At 39.8% G+C, this 17,445-nt stretch overlaps 3 protein-coding genes across 3 annotated transcripts; 1 reads left to right on the top strand and 2 right to left on the bottom strand.

The window, feature by feature from the left end:
- Nucleotides 1–2,116: 2,116 nt before the first annotated feature.
- On the bottom strand, nucleotides 2,117–11,303 carry LOC306884598 (zinc finger CCCH domain-containing protein 6-like). Its single transcript, XM_079440596.1, has 12 exons — nucleotides 10,873–11,303; nucleotides 8,699–8,915; nucleotides 8,500–8,622; nucleotides 8,184–8,415; nucleotides 7,942–8,075; nucleotides 7,734–7,862; nucleotides 7,521–7,635; nucleotides 7,284–7,393; nucleotides 6,714–6,931; nucleotides 6,191–6,618; nucleotides 5,905–6,078; nucleotides 2,117–5,069 (listed from the first exon to the last, which is right to left on the bottom strand). Exons 1-12 carry the CDS (start codon nucleotides 10,956–10,958, stop codon nucleotides 3,592–3,594), a joined length of 3,444 nt encoding a protein of 1,147 aa, XP_079296722.1. The 5' UTR covers nucleotides 10,959–11,303; the 3' UTR covers nucleotides 2,117–3,591.
- Nucleotides 11,304–11,587: 284 nt separating this feature from the next.
- Nucleotides 11,588–13,675, bottom strand: LOC306884509 (hereditary hemochromatosis protein homolog). Its single transcript, XM_079440429.1, has 4 exons — nucleotides 13,416–13,675; nucleotides 12,787–13,056; nucleotides 12,377–12,643; nucleotides 11,588–12,284 (listed from the first exon to the last, which is right to left on the bottom strand). The coding sequence occupies exons 1-4, from the start codon at nucleotides 13,465–13,467 to the stop codon at nucleotides 12,244–12,246; spliced, it is 630 nt and encodes a 209-aa protein (XP_079296555.1). The 5' UTR covers nucleotides 13,468–13,675; the 3' UTR covers nucleotides 11,588–12,243.
- A 21-nt stretch (nucleotides 13,676–13,696) lies between these two features.
- Nucleotides 13,697–17,337, top strand: LOC306884079 (uncharacterized protein). Its single transcript, XM_079439734.1, has 4 exons — nucleotides 13,697–13,864; nucleotides 14,259–14,534; nucleotides 16,328–16,609; nucleotides 16,723–17,337. Exons 1-4 carry the CDS (start codon nucleotides 13,801–13,803, stop codon nucleotides 16,842–16,844), a joined length of 744 nt encoding a protein of 247 aa, XP_079295860.1. The 5' UTR covers nucleotides 13,697–13,800; the 3' UTR covers nucleotides 16,845–17,337.
- Nucleotides 17,338–17,445: the final 108 nt, after the last annotated feature.

Below are 17,445 nucleotides of genomic sequence, written 5' to 3'. Positions count from 1 at the left end.
TATTCAGTCACAGTGCTGGTCAGCAAAGGCACATTACCTTGTTGAAGAAATTTGTAAAGTAGTTGGAATTCTTGTGGTCACAAAGGAACAGATCAAGTGTAGTTTGCAGGGCAAAGTGTTTAGTGGAGTCTCCCAGACACCAAGTTTCACAAAAAAGGCAACACTACATCCTCTATCCACAAATAATCAAGGTCCTACTAAAAGCAATCCAAGTACCAGTGTCCAAGATGTGTCCAATCAGGAACCAAATAAGGTAATAAAAAAATGATCAATCATGTTATAGCAGAAGAATGGACAACATTTTAGATCAAGCAATGTAACATGTTTATCTACCTCAGGAAGAGACATCCCAGAGGAGCCCTAGAGGTCCTGTGTTCAGCTTAGTAGACTCTCTCTTACACTTCTCTCTTTCTGAAACGAGAGAGTGAGAAGTGGGATGACCAGGGTAACCAGATTGTCAAGGTGACAAAAGAAATGGCAGATAAACTCTATCACATTGCCCAGTACCTAAAGAAGAAAGGGCCAATCCAGGTCAGAAGCTTTGAGAGTTTTCTTTGGCATAAAGGTTATGTTCCCATACTGACACAAGTTTGTTTCACCTTTAGACCAAAGATGCTTTTGTAACATCTGCAAAAGATCTTGTCTCAAGCGGCCAGTCAATCACCCAGTTTGTGCGTGTCATAGCAGACTACTGTCTGGACAAGCATTGCACCGAGGAGCTCTTTGTCATTGAAGAGCAGATTCTGACTATTTCCAACCAATTTACCATCATTTCAAGGTGAGAGACAATCAATAGTATATCTCCCTGACTTGCAATAGTTCTGATTGAAGGTCTTTCTTGCAGCATCTGAGAGTTACTTTCTTCCTTAAAGGCACAGTATGCAATTTTTGAAAAACGTTTTAGAAAACTCAGTCGGTTTGGCCGAGTCCCAAAACATTCTTGTAGCCAATCAGCATTAAGGGGCGAGTCTACTCGTGATATGGAGGAGAGAGCCTTCAGTGAACAGCCCGAGCCAAGTGACAGAAAGATAGAGATGGCGGATAAAAAACAAAACAGGAAAACGTCTGCGGAACGATAAGGCCAGTGTAAATATTGAATCAGCTTTCCAGCTCTGGAGAGAACTCAAGGAGGGAAGGCTTGCGGTCCTGCATGCCAAGGTTGCTTTTTCTCGATAGGTGAGTACATTGTATCTACACTGGACGTGACGCAACAGCTAAAGTCTACCTACACTGGACGCGTGTATTTCAGCCGAGAATATAGTTGTTTAAAACTCAAATCTGCGGTTTATTTATAAAAACAGTGCCTATTTGAAAATATGCTTCGCTGATTTCGGAGCCGTGAGCTCCACGCGATCAGCGGGCGTAGGCTACATCTATGTGGGGCGGAGCTATCAGAATAGGGGCGAGACCCTTTTGGGGTAGGGACGTGTTTGAAGAAATTGCTTACCCTGCCTTTAAATCACTGACACATTCAAACATGTGCAAACAACATTAATAATAAATTAAACATGCAAAAATCTCAAGTGACCCAAGGGGTGCATGGTGTCTCTCCATGGTGTTAATGCAGTTACTCCTGGGTGCAAATCATCAGGTGAGATCCTGGTGAAGAATGTACAGAATCTACTCCAGACAGTTATCCAAGGAGTACGAGCACCAGAGACTGCCTGCATCAGGGTAAGAGAAACTGAGAAAATTTTCCTCCAACAACTTGGGGAAATAAGATTGTGAAGTAGCATTATGCACCAAGGAATAAGTAAAAAGTAGTGGTGTCTATCTTCTCTTGAATGATATTTAGCATATTTAACTTTGGTTTAAATGGCTCTTTCTGATTTTACAGGGTTTGAAACAGCCTGAGCCAAACTCGGAAGCAGCAAAGGCAGCAGCGTGCATAATGAGTCTCCTTATGCACCGGGCTCAAGAACAGCTTAACCCAGAAACTGATGATTTGGGTCTACGTAGGACCTCCTCACATTCAACAGCGCCCAGCCTTGCACCACCTATCAATGTGTTAGATAATAACAAATGAGCAAACACAAAATAAAGGGTCTTAATTTTGCCTGTAACTTTCGGATATTCTGTTGTTCTTGTATGTTAAGAAAGTCAACAGCCATGCCATACACTGGTATATCACTGGTAGATTTATAAAAAAACAATTTGAGCCTCACAAACCAAACTAAAATGCACAATGAACACAATGTGCTTTAAGAAAAAAGTCTTAAAAACATATTTATACTGAGGCCATAAAAAATAAAATATAAAAAAGTACCCAAAATGTGAATATTCAAAAGATAAAACGTTTTTGATACAATTTTATCATCAATGTCAAAGTAAAATTGCAGGCCTGATCTCGTTTATAAATCATTTACTGTAATGCTTTAAAAACACACCCCTTCTAATACATGGATTTATGTTTGTATGTAGAATGTATGTTATGTATGTTGAAAAAGGACATAAAATGTGCAATGTAAATCAAACTTTTGAAACATTTGAAAGCTACAAACATTAACAAAATGTTTAAATGGTATCCATTACATGCAGCCGTTAAATGATTTTCATTTTTCAGTATGATTATTTATACTAGCATTGGAGATCAAGTGTGAAATTTAGTTGGACACTGATGATGTGATATCAAAAATATTTGACTAAATATTTTTGAAGATGTTATCCTCAAAGTTCATTGTACAGTAAAATGCATTAGCCTGAAGGCTAAAACAGTGACTGAAGTTGCTCAGCTGGCTGCTATTGTGATGGGCTTCACAACACGAAAGTGACATCAACTTAAAAACACTAATATCAGAATCACTTAATCCTTTTTATTTTATTTTAGACATTGAATTTAAAAAAAGAGGAAAGTGACTGCTGTATTTAAATCCCCTTATTAGCATTTCAGTCAGTCTGGTAAAAGAACACAAAAGCAGTTCAGCATTTTCAGTGGAAAAACGTATACAAATAAAATAAGAATTACCTACGCAAAAAACAATGACCATAAAAAAGATGGAAAAAAGCCTCGTGTTAAAAAGAAAACCATTTACAACAGAGATTCTCTGAATGGAATCTCATTCGAACCTTTTCATCACCAAAATCACAAATGCACACTTGAATGAGACATAGAAGTGCTGTTATATTACAGTGTTAATATATACTTTGTATGTATTTATGCGATAAATACTGTGGGAGTTTAGCAAAATGTTATATTTTTTCTATAGATTTAGGCATTACACAGTACTACAAATATGAATGCTTTAAGCCACACATCCCTTTTAACCGCTGACAGCAACAGAACCATTGCGTCACTGATATTACATATACTCACCAGTTTATCAGACTCTGCTTACCAAAGTCTCCATGTACCAGATGCAAATGTACTTAAAATGCTTCTTGAGCACATAACGTCCTTGCCTATCCAATGAGAATCTATGCACAAGAGGCCAAAAGAAAAATATATCTGCTTAGATCATGATGCAGCAGTGGAGAATATATGTACAAACAAATATAAATAAATATAAACGCTTCATATACATGCAGGGTGAATACAAAGAACAGATGTACAGAATACAGTAAATGCATGAGTTATATTCAGTATACGTGTGTTTACTGACAGAACGGAGAGGCTGTGGGGTCAAAGGTTTTAAAGACATCCCTCAAGGGCCTGTCTTTCTTCTTACTGTCTTTGTCCTCCTCATCCTCTTGCGGAGTCCCAGCAGTAGGGCCTACGGGTTTGTTCTGCCGCGGGTCAGCATAAGCAGGCCTTATCAGTCCTGCTAGTGCCTGGATAGGCAAGTTGTGCACAGCGGGAGCTGCCGCCCAGACTGGCGAGCAAGGAGACGCTGGCATTACGGTAGGCACAGGAGGATTTGACGGACAGCCACTTGTGTTGCTCTCAGAGTCATCAAGTGGACTTTTTTCGTCTTTTTCTACTCCTGTTCCCTGTGACGGCGAGGCATGTGGTGGAGAGCTTGGAAGCTTTGCAGACGGCTTTAGGATGCTTGGTTTTTTAGGGTGCTCCTCACTTTCACGTTTCGGAGAGAGTAGGCTGTGATTGCGTGGATCGTATAAACTTATCCCGCCTAACAGCGTGGTAGGGCTCTCAAGACCCGCGCCCATTGAAGACGCCAGGCGGGGAGCATATGGGGGCAACTTTTCTGACTCGGGCTTTGTGGAAGCAGCAACCGGTTGGTTTGAAGATCCACGTTGTAGCCTTGGGTCAGAGGCTCCTCCTCCAGACGGACTCTCCTTCATACCCGGTAGCTTGGAGTCCAGGCTTCCAGACCGGCTGATTCTGTGATCAAGAGTCTTGTGTGTACGTGGGTCCACAAGCTTATCCGGGTGGTGGTGACGATTATCCACAGTCCTGCCAGGAAGACTGCCGAGTCGCCCGACTCCCTCTTTGAAGCGGGCGGCTGCCAGACGTGGATCAGGAGGTGCTAGGGTTAATGATGGAGGGTGATCCGGTGGGGAGGAAAGACTACGGTTTAGCTGAGCATCTGCGATTAAAGGTGGGAGCGGAAGATTTATTGAGGGCTCCTGTTTGGGAATCAACAGAGGAATGAGGTCCTCTGGAGCCCAAACCACGGTTTGTGCAAACGCTGGACGCTGGAGGAGAATATCCACCCGGATGTGACTGAACTGCTTGATTTGACAGCGGGGGTCTCGCAGCACGGCTCCAGGGCTGGGATCCAACGGGATCAAGGCTGCTCGTTCCCTTAGCTCTCTCTCACATTCGTCATCATCCTCTCCGGTGGGAGGTTTGTGGAACACAGGGGGGTTTGGGTGGCGATGGGGGTCAGGTTTGGAGGAGTCCAAAGGTTTCATCTTGCGTGGGTCTCTGGCAAGCCTGGGGTCCTCGATACCATCTCCAGCATCTTTCCTGTGATCTGGGGGACGCTGACGTGGGTCAGCTTTTATTCGAGGATCGTTGGGCAAAGCTCGTTCCTTCTGGAGTCTGGGGTCGGCTGGTCCCATGCTAGGCTGGTTTTTCAGCATATCATTTTGCTTCTTTAGAGTATTAAGGATGGCTGTTACGCTACTGCCCTCTTCCTCATCACTGGAGTACCAATTAGGGGCTTCATCTAATAAACAGAAGTGATATTAGAATATGAACATTCAAATAGAATCAAACCGGAACCAGGAACTTCATATTTTAAAACTACTTTGCTCATGTATTACTATTCAATTTTAAAACTGATTTGACTATTGTATTTATAAAAAGTTAAGACGCTGGTTCCCTCTCTAAAGGATTTTTCCACTGGCTTCTGGATTATTGCAAAATTGCAAAAAAATAAAATAAAATAAAAAGCTCTGTGACCAACAAAAGTTTATGATTCTAACAGGTTTTGTTAATCACGATAATCTTCACAAATAAACACAACTTTTATTAATTTTAAAGCCTAAAAACAATCTGCAGAAGAGGAAAAGCTAATGTTTGGCTCTAAACAAACTACACCACAAATGCATGGCTTCAGTGTCAACAATATTAAGCTTCCTACAACTATTTTAGTCTTTACTTCAAATCTACAAGTCAGAAAGTTTGAGTTAGAATATTTAGCAAGAGTGCTAGTATAAACAAAATTATGCTGTAACAGTGAGTAGATTAATTTCACTGTGATTACGTTTAACGCCCCCAACAATCTCTATAGTCCCGCTTAGCCACTTGTTAGAAACCATATTTTTTTGTATTAGTGATGTATTACTGATATATTTTTTTGTCCTACAATAAAACATGACAAGCTTGTGTTAACCACAGACCAAAAATCCATTCAAAAAAACCCACTGACTTCAGGAGGATGGATCCAGAAATTCAAAAAACTAACTTGTTTCTAGGTTTTAGTACACCTGCAGCACTCTATTGTTCAGGGTTAAAGCAATATTGTTTCAATGTGTTTATTTCCAACATCCCACTCTAACCTGTCTCTCTGTTGGGAGGAGCAGACCCTTGTCCCTCATCCCTGTGAGAGTCACAGTCTTGCTTGTTCTGGTTGAGACGTAAAAGCAAAGCCTTCTGTACAGCCGGAAGGAAGTCCTGCATCCCGCTGGAATCAGCGTTACCATGTGGCTGCGAGTCCTGCATGGGTCCCTCATCTGTAGGTACAATGGAGAACAGGGCATCAATAGACTCATATTTAATAAATATCATACTTTAAAAGAATCTGTTAATGGAAAAAATACAAATTAATGCTAAATAAAGACCTACCCCCTTGGGCCAGAGACTGGCTGCTAAACAAATTCTTGAAGAACTCCGAGGGCATCTGGCCCATGTTTTGGAAAGGCATGTTCATTTGCATGTCAGGCACAGGTTGAAATGGAGCCCCCTGTCGATTCAGTGGAGGACGGTTCATGTGCTGCATGTTTCCATGAAAAGCAGGCGGCTGACCTAGAGGTCGCATAGGAGAGCACTGGCCAAAACCCTGGGGTGGAGGTTGGCCTTGTGGGTTTTGGGGCATTCCTGGACCTGTGAATGGTAGGGGAGGGCTCCCTATGGAGCCTGGATGAGGGGAATGGGAAGGATTGGGCGGAGAAGACATCATATTGCCAGCCTGCATATCCTCAGGGCTACTGCCAAACTGTGGACCACCTTGAAACTGTCCAGCAGGGGGAGATGTACTGTTGTAGAAATTGGGCCTGCAATGAAAACCACAATCAAACATGCCACAAATGAAAGCCCAAACAAAAACAGTCAGTGTTAAGAGGATTAAGTCAATAAATGCAAACAGTACCTTAGAGCAATCTTCTGTGCCAAGTCCACAGTAGGCTGAACTTTAATCTCAAAAAGAGAGGGGATCTTCTTGCCTCCATCCGGTGGACTTCCAGGCCCAGGAGTTGGTAACAATCCAACTCCTGGAGGTGGTTTAGGTAGTGGAGCAATTCCTTGTTTTCTCAGATCTTCTAACTCCAGCTCATCCTCATTGACAGTTTCCTCATCTGTATTTAGGATCTAAAATGTGCAACAGCAATTAGGTTTGCAATGTGTGATTTATTCATTGAATTTGGCATTCAATAGTTCCAAGAGTTGATGCTAAAACTTAAACCTTCCTAGATGTGACAGTTTCATACTTAGACTTCTTATAAAGTGCTAAAATAACTTTAATTGTGAACCTGGAACTGGACAGTTACTAAGAACACATATTACCATAGCTGAAGCACATTATTATAAGTTACTTAAAATTCTCAGTAATCAGTGTGTATTTTAATTATGCATATAGTGCATGTGTATATATCCAAACTGAATATTAATAATGTGTGCATTTGTATGGAAACTGGATATTGAGTCACAAGTCAGTCCATACCTTCTCCAAAAGTTCCTTGGTAACATCGGTTAAAGGTGCATGGGAGAACTTGCAGTTGTCTCCTTGATAACACTTTGCTCCTGTGTGAAAGAACTTGCAAGGATACTCACGTACACCTTAGGGTCAAGGTCCAAAACGAGAAATAGACAACAGAAAACCCTTTCTTATTTGACTAACGTCATGTTATTATTATCTTCTACTGTAAAAACTTATCCAAGAAATGTTTTGAAAGGATATTGTGCATGTATATACAGATATCTCCTTTGGTACAGTATCCCTGGACATAAAACTTGCACAGCTCTTTCTTCTTCTCTGGAACAACATTATCATGTTCAAACTTGCACTGGTCCCCCTGTGAAGCATTAAGATCACGTTACAACTGAATTTTGACAAATAAAACGAAATACTGTTTAACCCAACATTTATGTGATAAGAGTGAAATTTGCTTACTTTGATGCATCTACCTTCGAGGAAATATTTACAAATGTGCCTCCCATTGTGTTCAACCGTATGTTGATTAATGAATTCCTGGCTCATGATTGGACGCTTCTTCTGGAAACTGGGTGGACCTTTAGAATCCTGTATGAGGACAAGACAATAACATGAGTGTGCTGAGATCTTACTGGTGATAGTTTACATAAAAATGAGAAATTCTCACCCCATCTCCTCCACCCTGTTCTCCTCCTCGGCCACGGCCCCGGCCCCAGTTCTTGCCCTTCTGTTTCTTATTCTTGTTCAGCATTCCCCGTCCCCTGCCAATGGCACCACGACCTCTACCACGCTGCCCACCAACTGTATAACAAGTAAAAGAAAATATGCTCAAAATTACAGGTTTAGTCTGTTGGGTCTTCAAATGAGTTCCTATGCAGTCTTCTATTATCGTCTAAGTAAACAACATACACTGCTGTTGTTGTTTTTGTTGTCCCTTCATGATTGGTCTCTTGGCCTGGTCTTTATGCCCTGCCTTGCCATGACCAGATGATTCTTTAGCATGTTTGTATTTAGACAGCTCCTCTGAGAAATCATCCTCTTCGTCATAGTCATACTTTTCTTCACTGTAGTCACTGTATTTGTCCAAATCGCTGTTCTTGTGCTGCATTGATCTCGGTGGTTTTGTGGGTTCATTTTCCCGCTGGAGGGACGTGGGTAGAAAAGAAAGTTAACTGAAAGCTGCTGCTAATGAAATGTTAAATACAGTATCTGACCCTGAACTCACCTGCACCAATTCTCCATCATGGTCACGATATGTTCCTTTGCTCTTCTTGCTCTTAGGTCTGTCTTGACGCTCATGCTCTGAGTCATAGCTGTCTGAGCTGGAGCCACTGGATGGAGAGTGATGCTGAAATGGAAAATGTTGAAAAAAGGTAAGAGAAAAAACTAGTAACAGTTGCACAAAAAGATACGACAGAACGTACCTTTTGACGGTCTCGTCTCCTTCTCTTCGACCGTCGTTTTTCTTTAATTTTCCTGTGTCGCTTTCGGGAATGCCGGTGTGACTTTTCATCTTTTTCTCTGTCTTTTCCCTTCTCTTTGTCTTTCTCGAGCTCCTCAGACTCCTCCTTAGTTTCCTTCACTTCTTCTATGCTTATGCCTTCATCATCTATTTCTCCATCCTCCAATTCCCCATCCTCCCTGTAAGATCAAACATGTTTGAGGATTTCATTAACAAAAACAATGAGCCAAGAAAGTCCTATCAAATCAATGAAATAGCCAAATATGCTGAGCAAAACAGTCACTAGTAATCCAATGGTGTTTGCTAAGCATCGTTACTATTATTGCTCATACACAGAATTAGGGATTTGTTATGAGGTTTTAAAGACTTGAGCCAAAAAGCAGCCACCCACAATCCTCTAGCAACCAGAGAGAACATCCTACAAACTGTACAGCGATGCATTAGCAAACACCCACAACACCACTATAGTATTGTAGCAGTGAGCTTTGCATAGGCCTTCAGTAAATATAAAATTAGTTACAACTTAAAACTCAGAAGAAAAAAATAACTAAACAGAAAAGAATAGACAAAAAAAGTGCTGGATAAGAACACTGGAAATTGCTTTTCTGATCATAATATTTAAAACATAGTCATCTTTTTTTGGATATGTTTAAGATGAAATGCATGAAAAACTAATTATTTTGGGTAATTCCAGCCAAGCAGCATAAACCAATGCAAAATGAATGGAGCAGCAAACTCTTATTGGATTACAACCAATACAGATGTGAATGTTTGTTTTGCCAGGTGTCAAATTCCCAACAGTTTTCCAAGCGTTAAAGTTTGAAGTGAGAACAAGGACACAATAACACAGAGAGTCTGAAGGTCTCTCGGCGTTTGCCAAATTAGGCCACGACACTATGGAAGGAAACCAAGATCTTTGGGATTTTACATAGCTAAATGGCTTTACATACCATAATGCAGCATGGAGCATACAAAAGATGGTACTTTAGTGTGTTTAGAAACACAAAACGATTGTTTCTACTGTTTATACAAAGTCAATGTTTGTCAATGGGATGATGTAGTGACTATGTATGTGAGATTACTGGTTTGATGACTAACTTGGTGTCTTCTGTGTTGAACTTTGAGGGCAAAAACAAAGGGAAATGGAAGAAAACTCAATAATTATTACAACATATTAACCACATTGCGCTTTCTCAATATTAAACATATGAGCAATGTACTTGTGTGTAAATTTAATGCACACACACACACAGATACAAGGTGTTACGCCGTTGCATCTAGATGCTGTCAAGGCCAAGCCAGCAATCTCTTTATTCAATAATGCATGCTGTTTATACAGCACCGTTGGAAATATTTGCAACTTATGTGCAACTTACATTAATAGGATATAAATTCATCTGAATTGGGGTCAGAAATTATTCAAGAATGAGGACATAAAAATCCCCCAAATATGGCCTAGATATTTAAAAGTGTGAGCCAAAATTATGTAGTTATGAGTTCAGAAATTATGACATCTCAATGAACTGATTCAACATTATTTCTGACATGAATGGACAGTGTGATGTTATAAAGTTTGATGAATCGTGCACAAAAAAAAAAAACAGGAATGCATGAAAGAAAATAAATAGGGTCAAGTGGGCAGATAATCTTAAAACAGACTCAGCCAACTCTAGAGCCCCCCATCACTGGTTGATAATTAAAACATGGCTTACAATGCCTCAACAGTCCTGTCATGAATCCCTACTTCTTTCCCAAGTGGGCGGGGCGTTCCGATGGAACGTGAGTGGGCGGGGCATCGTACGCGTCGTGACTATTTACATATTCAACAGCCTTGAAACGACTTATTAACATTACTGTAATAATAACCAGCTACTACAAAACCCCAAATGTCCTTCAAAATCAGCTAAATAAGAGCGCAAACAAGTGGGGAAAGATGTCACTTGCTTGCCTCTGCAACAGATATTAAAATGAGAGTACATGCAGGAAAATATGTGAACTGGGGGAAAGGCCTGTCCAAAAACGAAAACGAAGCCTAACGTACTTGGAAGAAAAAAACAAATAGGTGTCAAAAGATCCACATTCACTCGATATACGCACACAGTGAAGCATTTGCAGATAAGAACATGTTTACTCGACCTTTTTTCCCCTGTCAGCTCACAGTCTGTCATGTTTTTGTCAAGTACGGGGCTTGGGGGACTGGAGAAGAGGCTCACAAAAGCCATGATGGTTGGAAGCGGAACTGGCCCTTCTCCGCAACCAGAGTAAGGAGCATCAGTCACTCGTTGGCTGAAGGCTCTGATATACTGACAGTCTGGAGAAAAACTCACGGTTTACGCGTCTCAACAACACATGAGACGCTTAACAGACATTATATCCGCTCTCATGTTTAACGCTGTCTCAACACAGCTTTGATACCCTCAGCTTTGTTTATGTCCCCGGCGGTTTCACAGAAGCCCAGGTGCGAGACTGCAGGCGCAGAATATTGTGTTTACGTTCAAAAGGTTTTTTTCTGGATCTTCCACAGACATGGCGCCCGCAACATTTTCGCGAAAATGGCTGCGAGGATCTTGCAGAAGCAAGTGGTCCCGCCCAGTTTGTGAGCGGGAGCCAATCGCTGGGTTTTCCGACTCAATGACTCGCTCTGCTATTGGTTGAAGCACTGGCGCCTAAGCGCGACAACAATTTCCTGATAATCTATTGGCTATTGAGGATGTCGTACGTGTTAAGATGACGCACTATTTATATTCTGATGTTTATTAATTTATTAACAGTTTTGCTTTTACTTTTATTTAACCAATGTGTAATAAACAATATTTAAAAATTAATATTTCTGAAACAATGCCCTTGAACGTGTTTTGGAATTTAATAAACAAGAAAACAAATAAATACATGCATTTAAAGACTAAATATTGACTGTGCGATTCAAAAATAGCCCAAGATCTAAGATGGAGCAAAATTAAACAATATAAAGGCTTAAAGGAATAACTCATATTCACACAGTAATACCAATGCATTTGTGATAAATAGCCTGTTTATTTTGTGTAAATTAATGATTGCAATACTGTAAAGTATGTAGGCTATGTTAGACTATGCAAAAAAAAAAAAAAGTTCCACAACATTTACAAACTCAGTGATCAACAAGCTTAAGCATCACAAACTAGTATGTAAAATCTCTTGCATAATTGCTTATAGAGATACAGACATTGTGCATACTGTACTTGAGATTCAATTTCTACACAAATATGAAAATAAAAGTATTTGTCTACAGCCAAAATATAATAATAAATAAAATAAAGGCTAATATATGGTTTGGAGTCACATTCGCCTTAAATATTTTCTGTTTCCTGAGAAATATTCATTGAATTCAAAGATAAAGATGTTTCTGATTCATCACTTGTGTCTTTTATCTCATCCTCAAGTGGTTTTGACGTTTTTTGCCTTATCCATATAAACAGTACAGTTATGCACACTGGGAATGCAAATCCAAGAAGAAAGGCAGCCACTGTCTTAAGTGCATGTGATTTGTGACAGAAGCAAAGATTTCTCCCCTGAAACAAAGAGACAGAGCAAGTCAGTTGAGTTTTCACATAATTTACCATTATGCTCAAATAAATTATGTATGCCCTTGTGAGCGACTTACCATAGGTGGTTTTTAATTTCCCATCAATGCTTAAGTGTTCAGTCTCACAGGTAACATCGTGGCCGCTCACGTTACTAAGATAGGAGGTCATCTGGAAAGTGCCATCTTTGTGAGGGAGTATTCCAGTAGTTGATACACCAAAATAGATTGGCCTTGCATTTTGGGTCCAGCGTACTTTAATGACGTTTGGATAGAAGCCATACACAACACATTTAAGATATTCCTGACTCTTTTCTCCTCCGGAAGACACATATACTGCAGGTTTTGCTACATTTGAAAAGTAAGCAATTGTTTATCAAATTTTCAATTTGAAACCAACTGAATATAAACAGAGAATATACAGTATATGTACTTTAAATAGCCTATATTTATGCATCAAAAGTATACATAGACATATAGTGCAGATTTACCTGCCCTGGAGAGGGAGTTGTTGGACTTTAGGAAGACAGTTTTCACTGCAGAACACACCTTTACTAGTCGTGCCTCTTTTTTCTTAATGTATTCTTTGCTTTTTCTCGCTTCTGCTAAAAGCTGACCAGGTTCACTGGTAGCAATCACAGCTTCCTTTGCCAAATCCACATGCATGATGTCTCTGCCATCATAGCCATAGCGCCAGAAACGGCTTACTTGCCCTTCATTGTTAAATGCACATCCGATGAACTGCTGGTATGCATGTTCTTCTAAAATAAACCAATTGTAATAGCATAATTAGTTACTTTCAGTGGCTCACATGCAGGTAATTTAATGTTAAAATGTGCATCGAACTCATTTGGTTAAGTTTTTTTTAGCCTTTGTCTTTGTCTGGGCTGAGATGTTGAGTTTTTTTTTTTTTAAATAAATATTGGTAAGATTCAGAGATTCTGTTTGCTACTGCGGGGCATTGAAATATTTCTATTTTGCACACTCAGGCTTGCAAACAAACTTAAAACTTTTTAAAACATAATTTTTTATATATTTACCTAGACAGTATTACATAACTGCATGACAGTATTTTATATAAAAATACTGTACATATTTATATTGCACAAAAAGGCCTTACTTGCTCCAAGGATAGAGTTAAAGAAAGCCATGATGATGGGAAACCCCAGCATTGTGTCTTGTCAACATTCACTACACTTGAAGTCGAATTTCAAAACTGAAAGTAGGTTTTTTATAGCTGTGCTATAACGGTGCAATCCAGTTATTTTGCGACTACCAGTTTTGCATTTGCAATCACTATATATGACCAAAATTCTTAGAAAAACTAAATGATTCAAAATTGTAAAAGGGAACAACATCATTACAAAAGTGAAAGTACAGAATGAAAAAAAAAAATGAGTCAAGACATCATGTGACGAAGAACAGTTATTTTATGGTTAGACTGTTGTAACGGGAAGACACTGACTTTTGGTTACTTTCTGAAGACAACGGTGTGAACAGCACACATGGACATCATCCAGACATTTGTGTTAATACTTCTGCATTCTCCTCAGATCACCATGTGGACAGGTTATTTAAAATATTAGTTTTTTCATTGTTCCTTTTCAACAGGAAGTAATGAATCATTTAGACAACAGGAAGAAGACAATCTTAGCATGTGTAAATTCAATGCATTTATTAATTTGAAAATATTGCACTGCATAACATTTTTTCATATTTTTCAACTTAAAATGGTCATACGGTCTCTGAGACCTGAAGCTAAGCATGAGGGTTGAATTAATTTAATGATATTTTATATGTAAATACATGTTAATGAAATGGACTGAAATGACTTGTTGGTAATATTTGTAAGCTATTGAAATAATATACTAGTTTAAATGAAATGTTGAATGTTTAGTTTTCAATGATTGTTCTCTCTCCAGACTTGGCCTAGAGTATTAATGAATGAGTTATTTTTTTTTAGACTTCCAGACAGTAAATGTCCTGGCCTACACACGGATGATGGAGAATGGCTCCATAGACCAGGCAGTGGTTGTTTTGGTGAATGAAGCCACATTTGCGTACTTCGACCAGGCAAAAAACACATTTGTCTTGCGTCCCAGTGCAAGTGGCGGGTTCTCAGTTTTACAAGGCAGTGATCGCTCTTTCTGCATGTATGAGGTGTTAGCAGGATTTTATCGACAAACTGATTACCTGGAGAAACTCAAACAAGAAACAAATTCATCAAAATCACTTTTGGGTAATCTGATCAGATGTTCTGATGTCTAAACTGACATTTGTGTGTGTGTGTGTGTGTGTGTGAGTATCTGTTTATGCTACATTGTGGGGACCAAATGTCCCCACAAGGATCGTAAAACCTGACATTTTGGTCCCCACCAGGGAAAAATATATATAAAAAAATAGTGTTTATGAAAGGATGTTTATCTGAAAGAGTAACAATGCAAACAGGTTTTCTGTAAGGGGTAGGTTTAGGGTTAGGGTCGGGTTAGGGGATAGAAACTATCATTTGGTCAGTATAAAAGTAAAAGAAGTCTATGGAAAGTCCCTGCAATTCACAGAAACAAACGTGTGTGTGTGTGTGTGTGTAAACCTGTTTGCATTGTTACACTTTCAGATAAACATCATTTACTATTTTTAATCATTTTTTTCCCTCGCGAGGACCGCAGGTCAGTCCCCACAATGTCAAAACATTTCAGGTTTTACTATCCTTGTGGGGGCACACACATGTAGCATAAACAAGAACACACACACACACACACACACACATATACACTCACCTAAAGGATTATTAGGAACACCATACTAATACTGTGTTTGACCCCCTTTAGAACTGCCATAATTCTACGTGGCATTGATTCAACAAGGTGCTGAAAGCATTCTTTAGAAATGTTGGCCCATATTGATAGGATAGCATCTTGCAGTTGATGGAGATTTGTGGGATGCACATCCAGGGCACGAAGCTCCCGTTCCACCACATCCCAAAGATGCTCTATTGGGTTGAGATCTGGTGACTGTGGGGGCCATTTTAGTACAGTGAACTCATCGTCATGTTCAAGAAACCAATTTGAAATGTTTAGAGCTTTGTGACATGGTGCATTATCCTGCTGGAAGTAGCCATCAGAGGATGGGTACATGGTGGTCATAAAGGGATGGACATGGTCAGAAACAAAGCTCAGGTAGGCCGTGGCATTTAAACGATGCCCAATTGGCACTAAGGGGCCTAAAGTGTGCCAAGAAAACACCCCCCACACCATTACACCACCACCACCAGCCTGCACAGTGGTAACAAGGCATGATGGATCCATGTTCTCATTCTGTTTACGCCAAATTCTGACTCTACCATCTGAATGTCTCAACAGAAATCGAGACTCATCAGACCAGACAACATTTTTCCAGTCTTCAACCGTCCAATTTTGGTGAGCTCGTGCAAATTGTAGCCTCTTTTTCCTATTTGTAGTGGAGATGAGTGGTACCCGGTGGGGTCTTCTGCTGTTGTAGCCCATCCGCCTCAAGGTTGTGCGTGTTGTGGCTTCACAAATGCTTTGCTGCATACCTCGGTTGTAACGAGTGGTTATTTCAGTCAAAGTTGCTCTTCTATCAGCTTGAATCAGTCGGCCCATTCTCCTCTGACCTCTAGCATCAACAAGGCATTTTCGCCCACAGGACTGCCGCATACTGGATGTTTTTCCCTTTTCACACCATTCTTTGTAAACCCTAGAAATGGTTGTGCGTGAAAATCCCAGTAACTGAGCAGATTGTGAAATACTCAGACCGGCCCGTCTGGCACCAACAACCATGCCACGCTCAAAATTGCTTAAATCACCTTTCTTTCCCATTCTGACATTCAGTTTGGAGTTCAGGAGATTGTCTTGACCAGGACTACACCCCTAAATGCATTGAAGCAACTGCCATGTGATTGGTTGATTAGATAATTGCATTAATGAGAAATTGAACAGGTGTTCCTAATAATCCTTTAGGTGAGTGTATATAATGAGCAAACTACTTCTAATTTGAGTTCTTTTTCCCCCGCAGTACGTCCTTCAGTCAATGTGTATACTGAGTTTCCTGAACAGCAAGGAAAAGTAAATGTCCTTTACTGCTATGCCACTGGGTTTTACCCTGGTGACATTGAAATAAACTTTTATTTAAATGGCCAAAAGTCCATTGTGAAAGCAGAGACCTCTGACTTAATGTATGGGGAAGACTGGACCTTCAGAGTGTACAAGTATATGAATATCACCCCACAGTATGGGGACGAATACACATGTGAAGTGAGACACAGTAGTTTGGCTGAACCTAAAATAACAGAGTGGAGTAAGTTTGCTCACTTTATTGGAAATGTGAAATATAAAGTTTGTTCAAATAGTAATATAATGATAAAAATGTTGCCATCATTAATTTTTTACTGTTTTTAAACTTTTCTGAAGGGCCTGAATTTTCAGCATCCACATCACATCTCTACTGGGCTTATGCACTACCTCTTGGCATCCTGTTGGGAATCATGGTATCTGTCCTGATTTTAAGAAGAAAACTGCCTTCTCAATTATAATGGGGAAAAACTGAACTGCATGTTCATCTGAATTTTGTGGCCTATAGATGAGCACAGTATAGAACTCATTTATTTGGGTAGAATCCATTACAATCTATAATTCAGTCTTTATTTTGTAAATCCATGTTTGCCATTTTTATGCCTGGTTTCACAGACAAGGCTTAAAGCCTAGTCCCAGACAAAAAATGCATGTTTGAGCTGTCTTAACTGAAAGCAACTGAAATCTTAAAATATGTCAGTGCTATTGATTTGTACCAAAATGCACACCTGTATTGTTTTTTATAAGGCACATTTAAAACAAACCCTACTTAAATGCCCTAATTTAACTAAGGACTAATACTGGCTTAATCTAAGCCCTGTCTGTGACCTTAGTGTTCTTTACTCACTTTAAAATAGTCTGTATTTACTGTCAGGGGCATATGCAGGCATGGGGACAAGGGCACGGGGTGCCTGCTCCAGAAAAATAAATAAATAAACCCTTAATAAGCACTGCATGTCAATGTCTCGGTGCACCTGGAGAAGTTCTCTCTCACTTGTATAGCTATGTGGAGGGGGTAAGGCTAAACGTAGCCTATAATGTGTTTAGCCTATATAACTACTA

This window comes from Barbus barbus (genome assembly GCF_936440315.1).
Source record: "Barbus barbus genome assembly, chromosome: 18".
Taxonomy (NCBI): domain Eukaryota; kingdom Metazoa; phylum Chordata; class Actinopteri; order Cypriniformes; family Cyprinidae; genus Barbus; species Barbus barbus.
The sequence above is the reverse complement of the archived record's forward strand: the minus strand, read 5'-3'. Positions and strand labels throughout refer to the sequence as shown.

Excerpts from the sequence above, each read along its gene's own strand:
- LOC306884509 (XM_079440429.1), bottom strand. The coding sequence starts at position 13,467 with ATGCTGGGGTTTCCCATCATCATGGCTTTCTTTAACTCTATCCTTGGA. Across the intron at positions 13,057-13,415 it reads TAACTCTATCCTTGGAGCAA|AAGAACATGCATACCAGCAG; the intron begins GTAAGGCCTTTT and ends GGTTTATTTTAG. Across the intron at positions 12,285-12,376 it reads GAAATTAAAAACCACCTATG|GGGAGAAATCTTTGCTTCTG; the intron begins GTAAGTCGCTCA and ends TCTTTGTTTCAG.
- LOC306884079 (XM_079439734.1), top strand. The coding sequence starts at position 13,801 with ATGGACATCATCCAGACATTTGTGTTAATACTTCTGCATTCTCCTCAG. Across the intron at positions 14,535-16,327 it reads TTCATCAAAATCACTTTTGG|TACGTCCTTCAGTCAATGTG; the intron begins GTAATCTGATCA and ends TTTCCCCCGCAG. Across the intron at positions 16,610-16,722 it reads ACCTAAAATAACAGAGTGGA|GGCCTGAATTTTCAGCATCC; the intron begins GTAAGTTTGCTC and ends ACTTTTCTGAAG.
- LOC306884598 (XM_079440596.1), bottom strand. The coding sequence starts at position 10,958 with ATGGCTTTTGTGAGCCTCTTCTCCAGTCCCCCAAGCCCCGTACTTGAC. Across the intron at positions 7,863-7,941 it reads AACAGGGTGGAGGAGATGGG|GATTCTAAAGGTCCACCCAG; the intron begins GTGAGAATTTCT and ends GTCCTCATACAG. Across the intron at positions 6,932-7,283 it reads CCAAGGAACTTTTGGAGAAG|ATCCTAAATACAGATGAGGA; the intron begins GTATGGACTGAC and ends TGCACATTTTAG.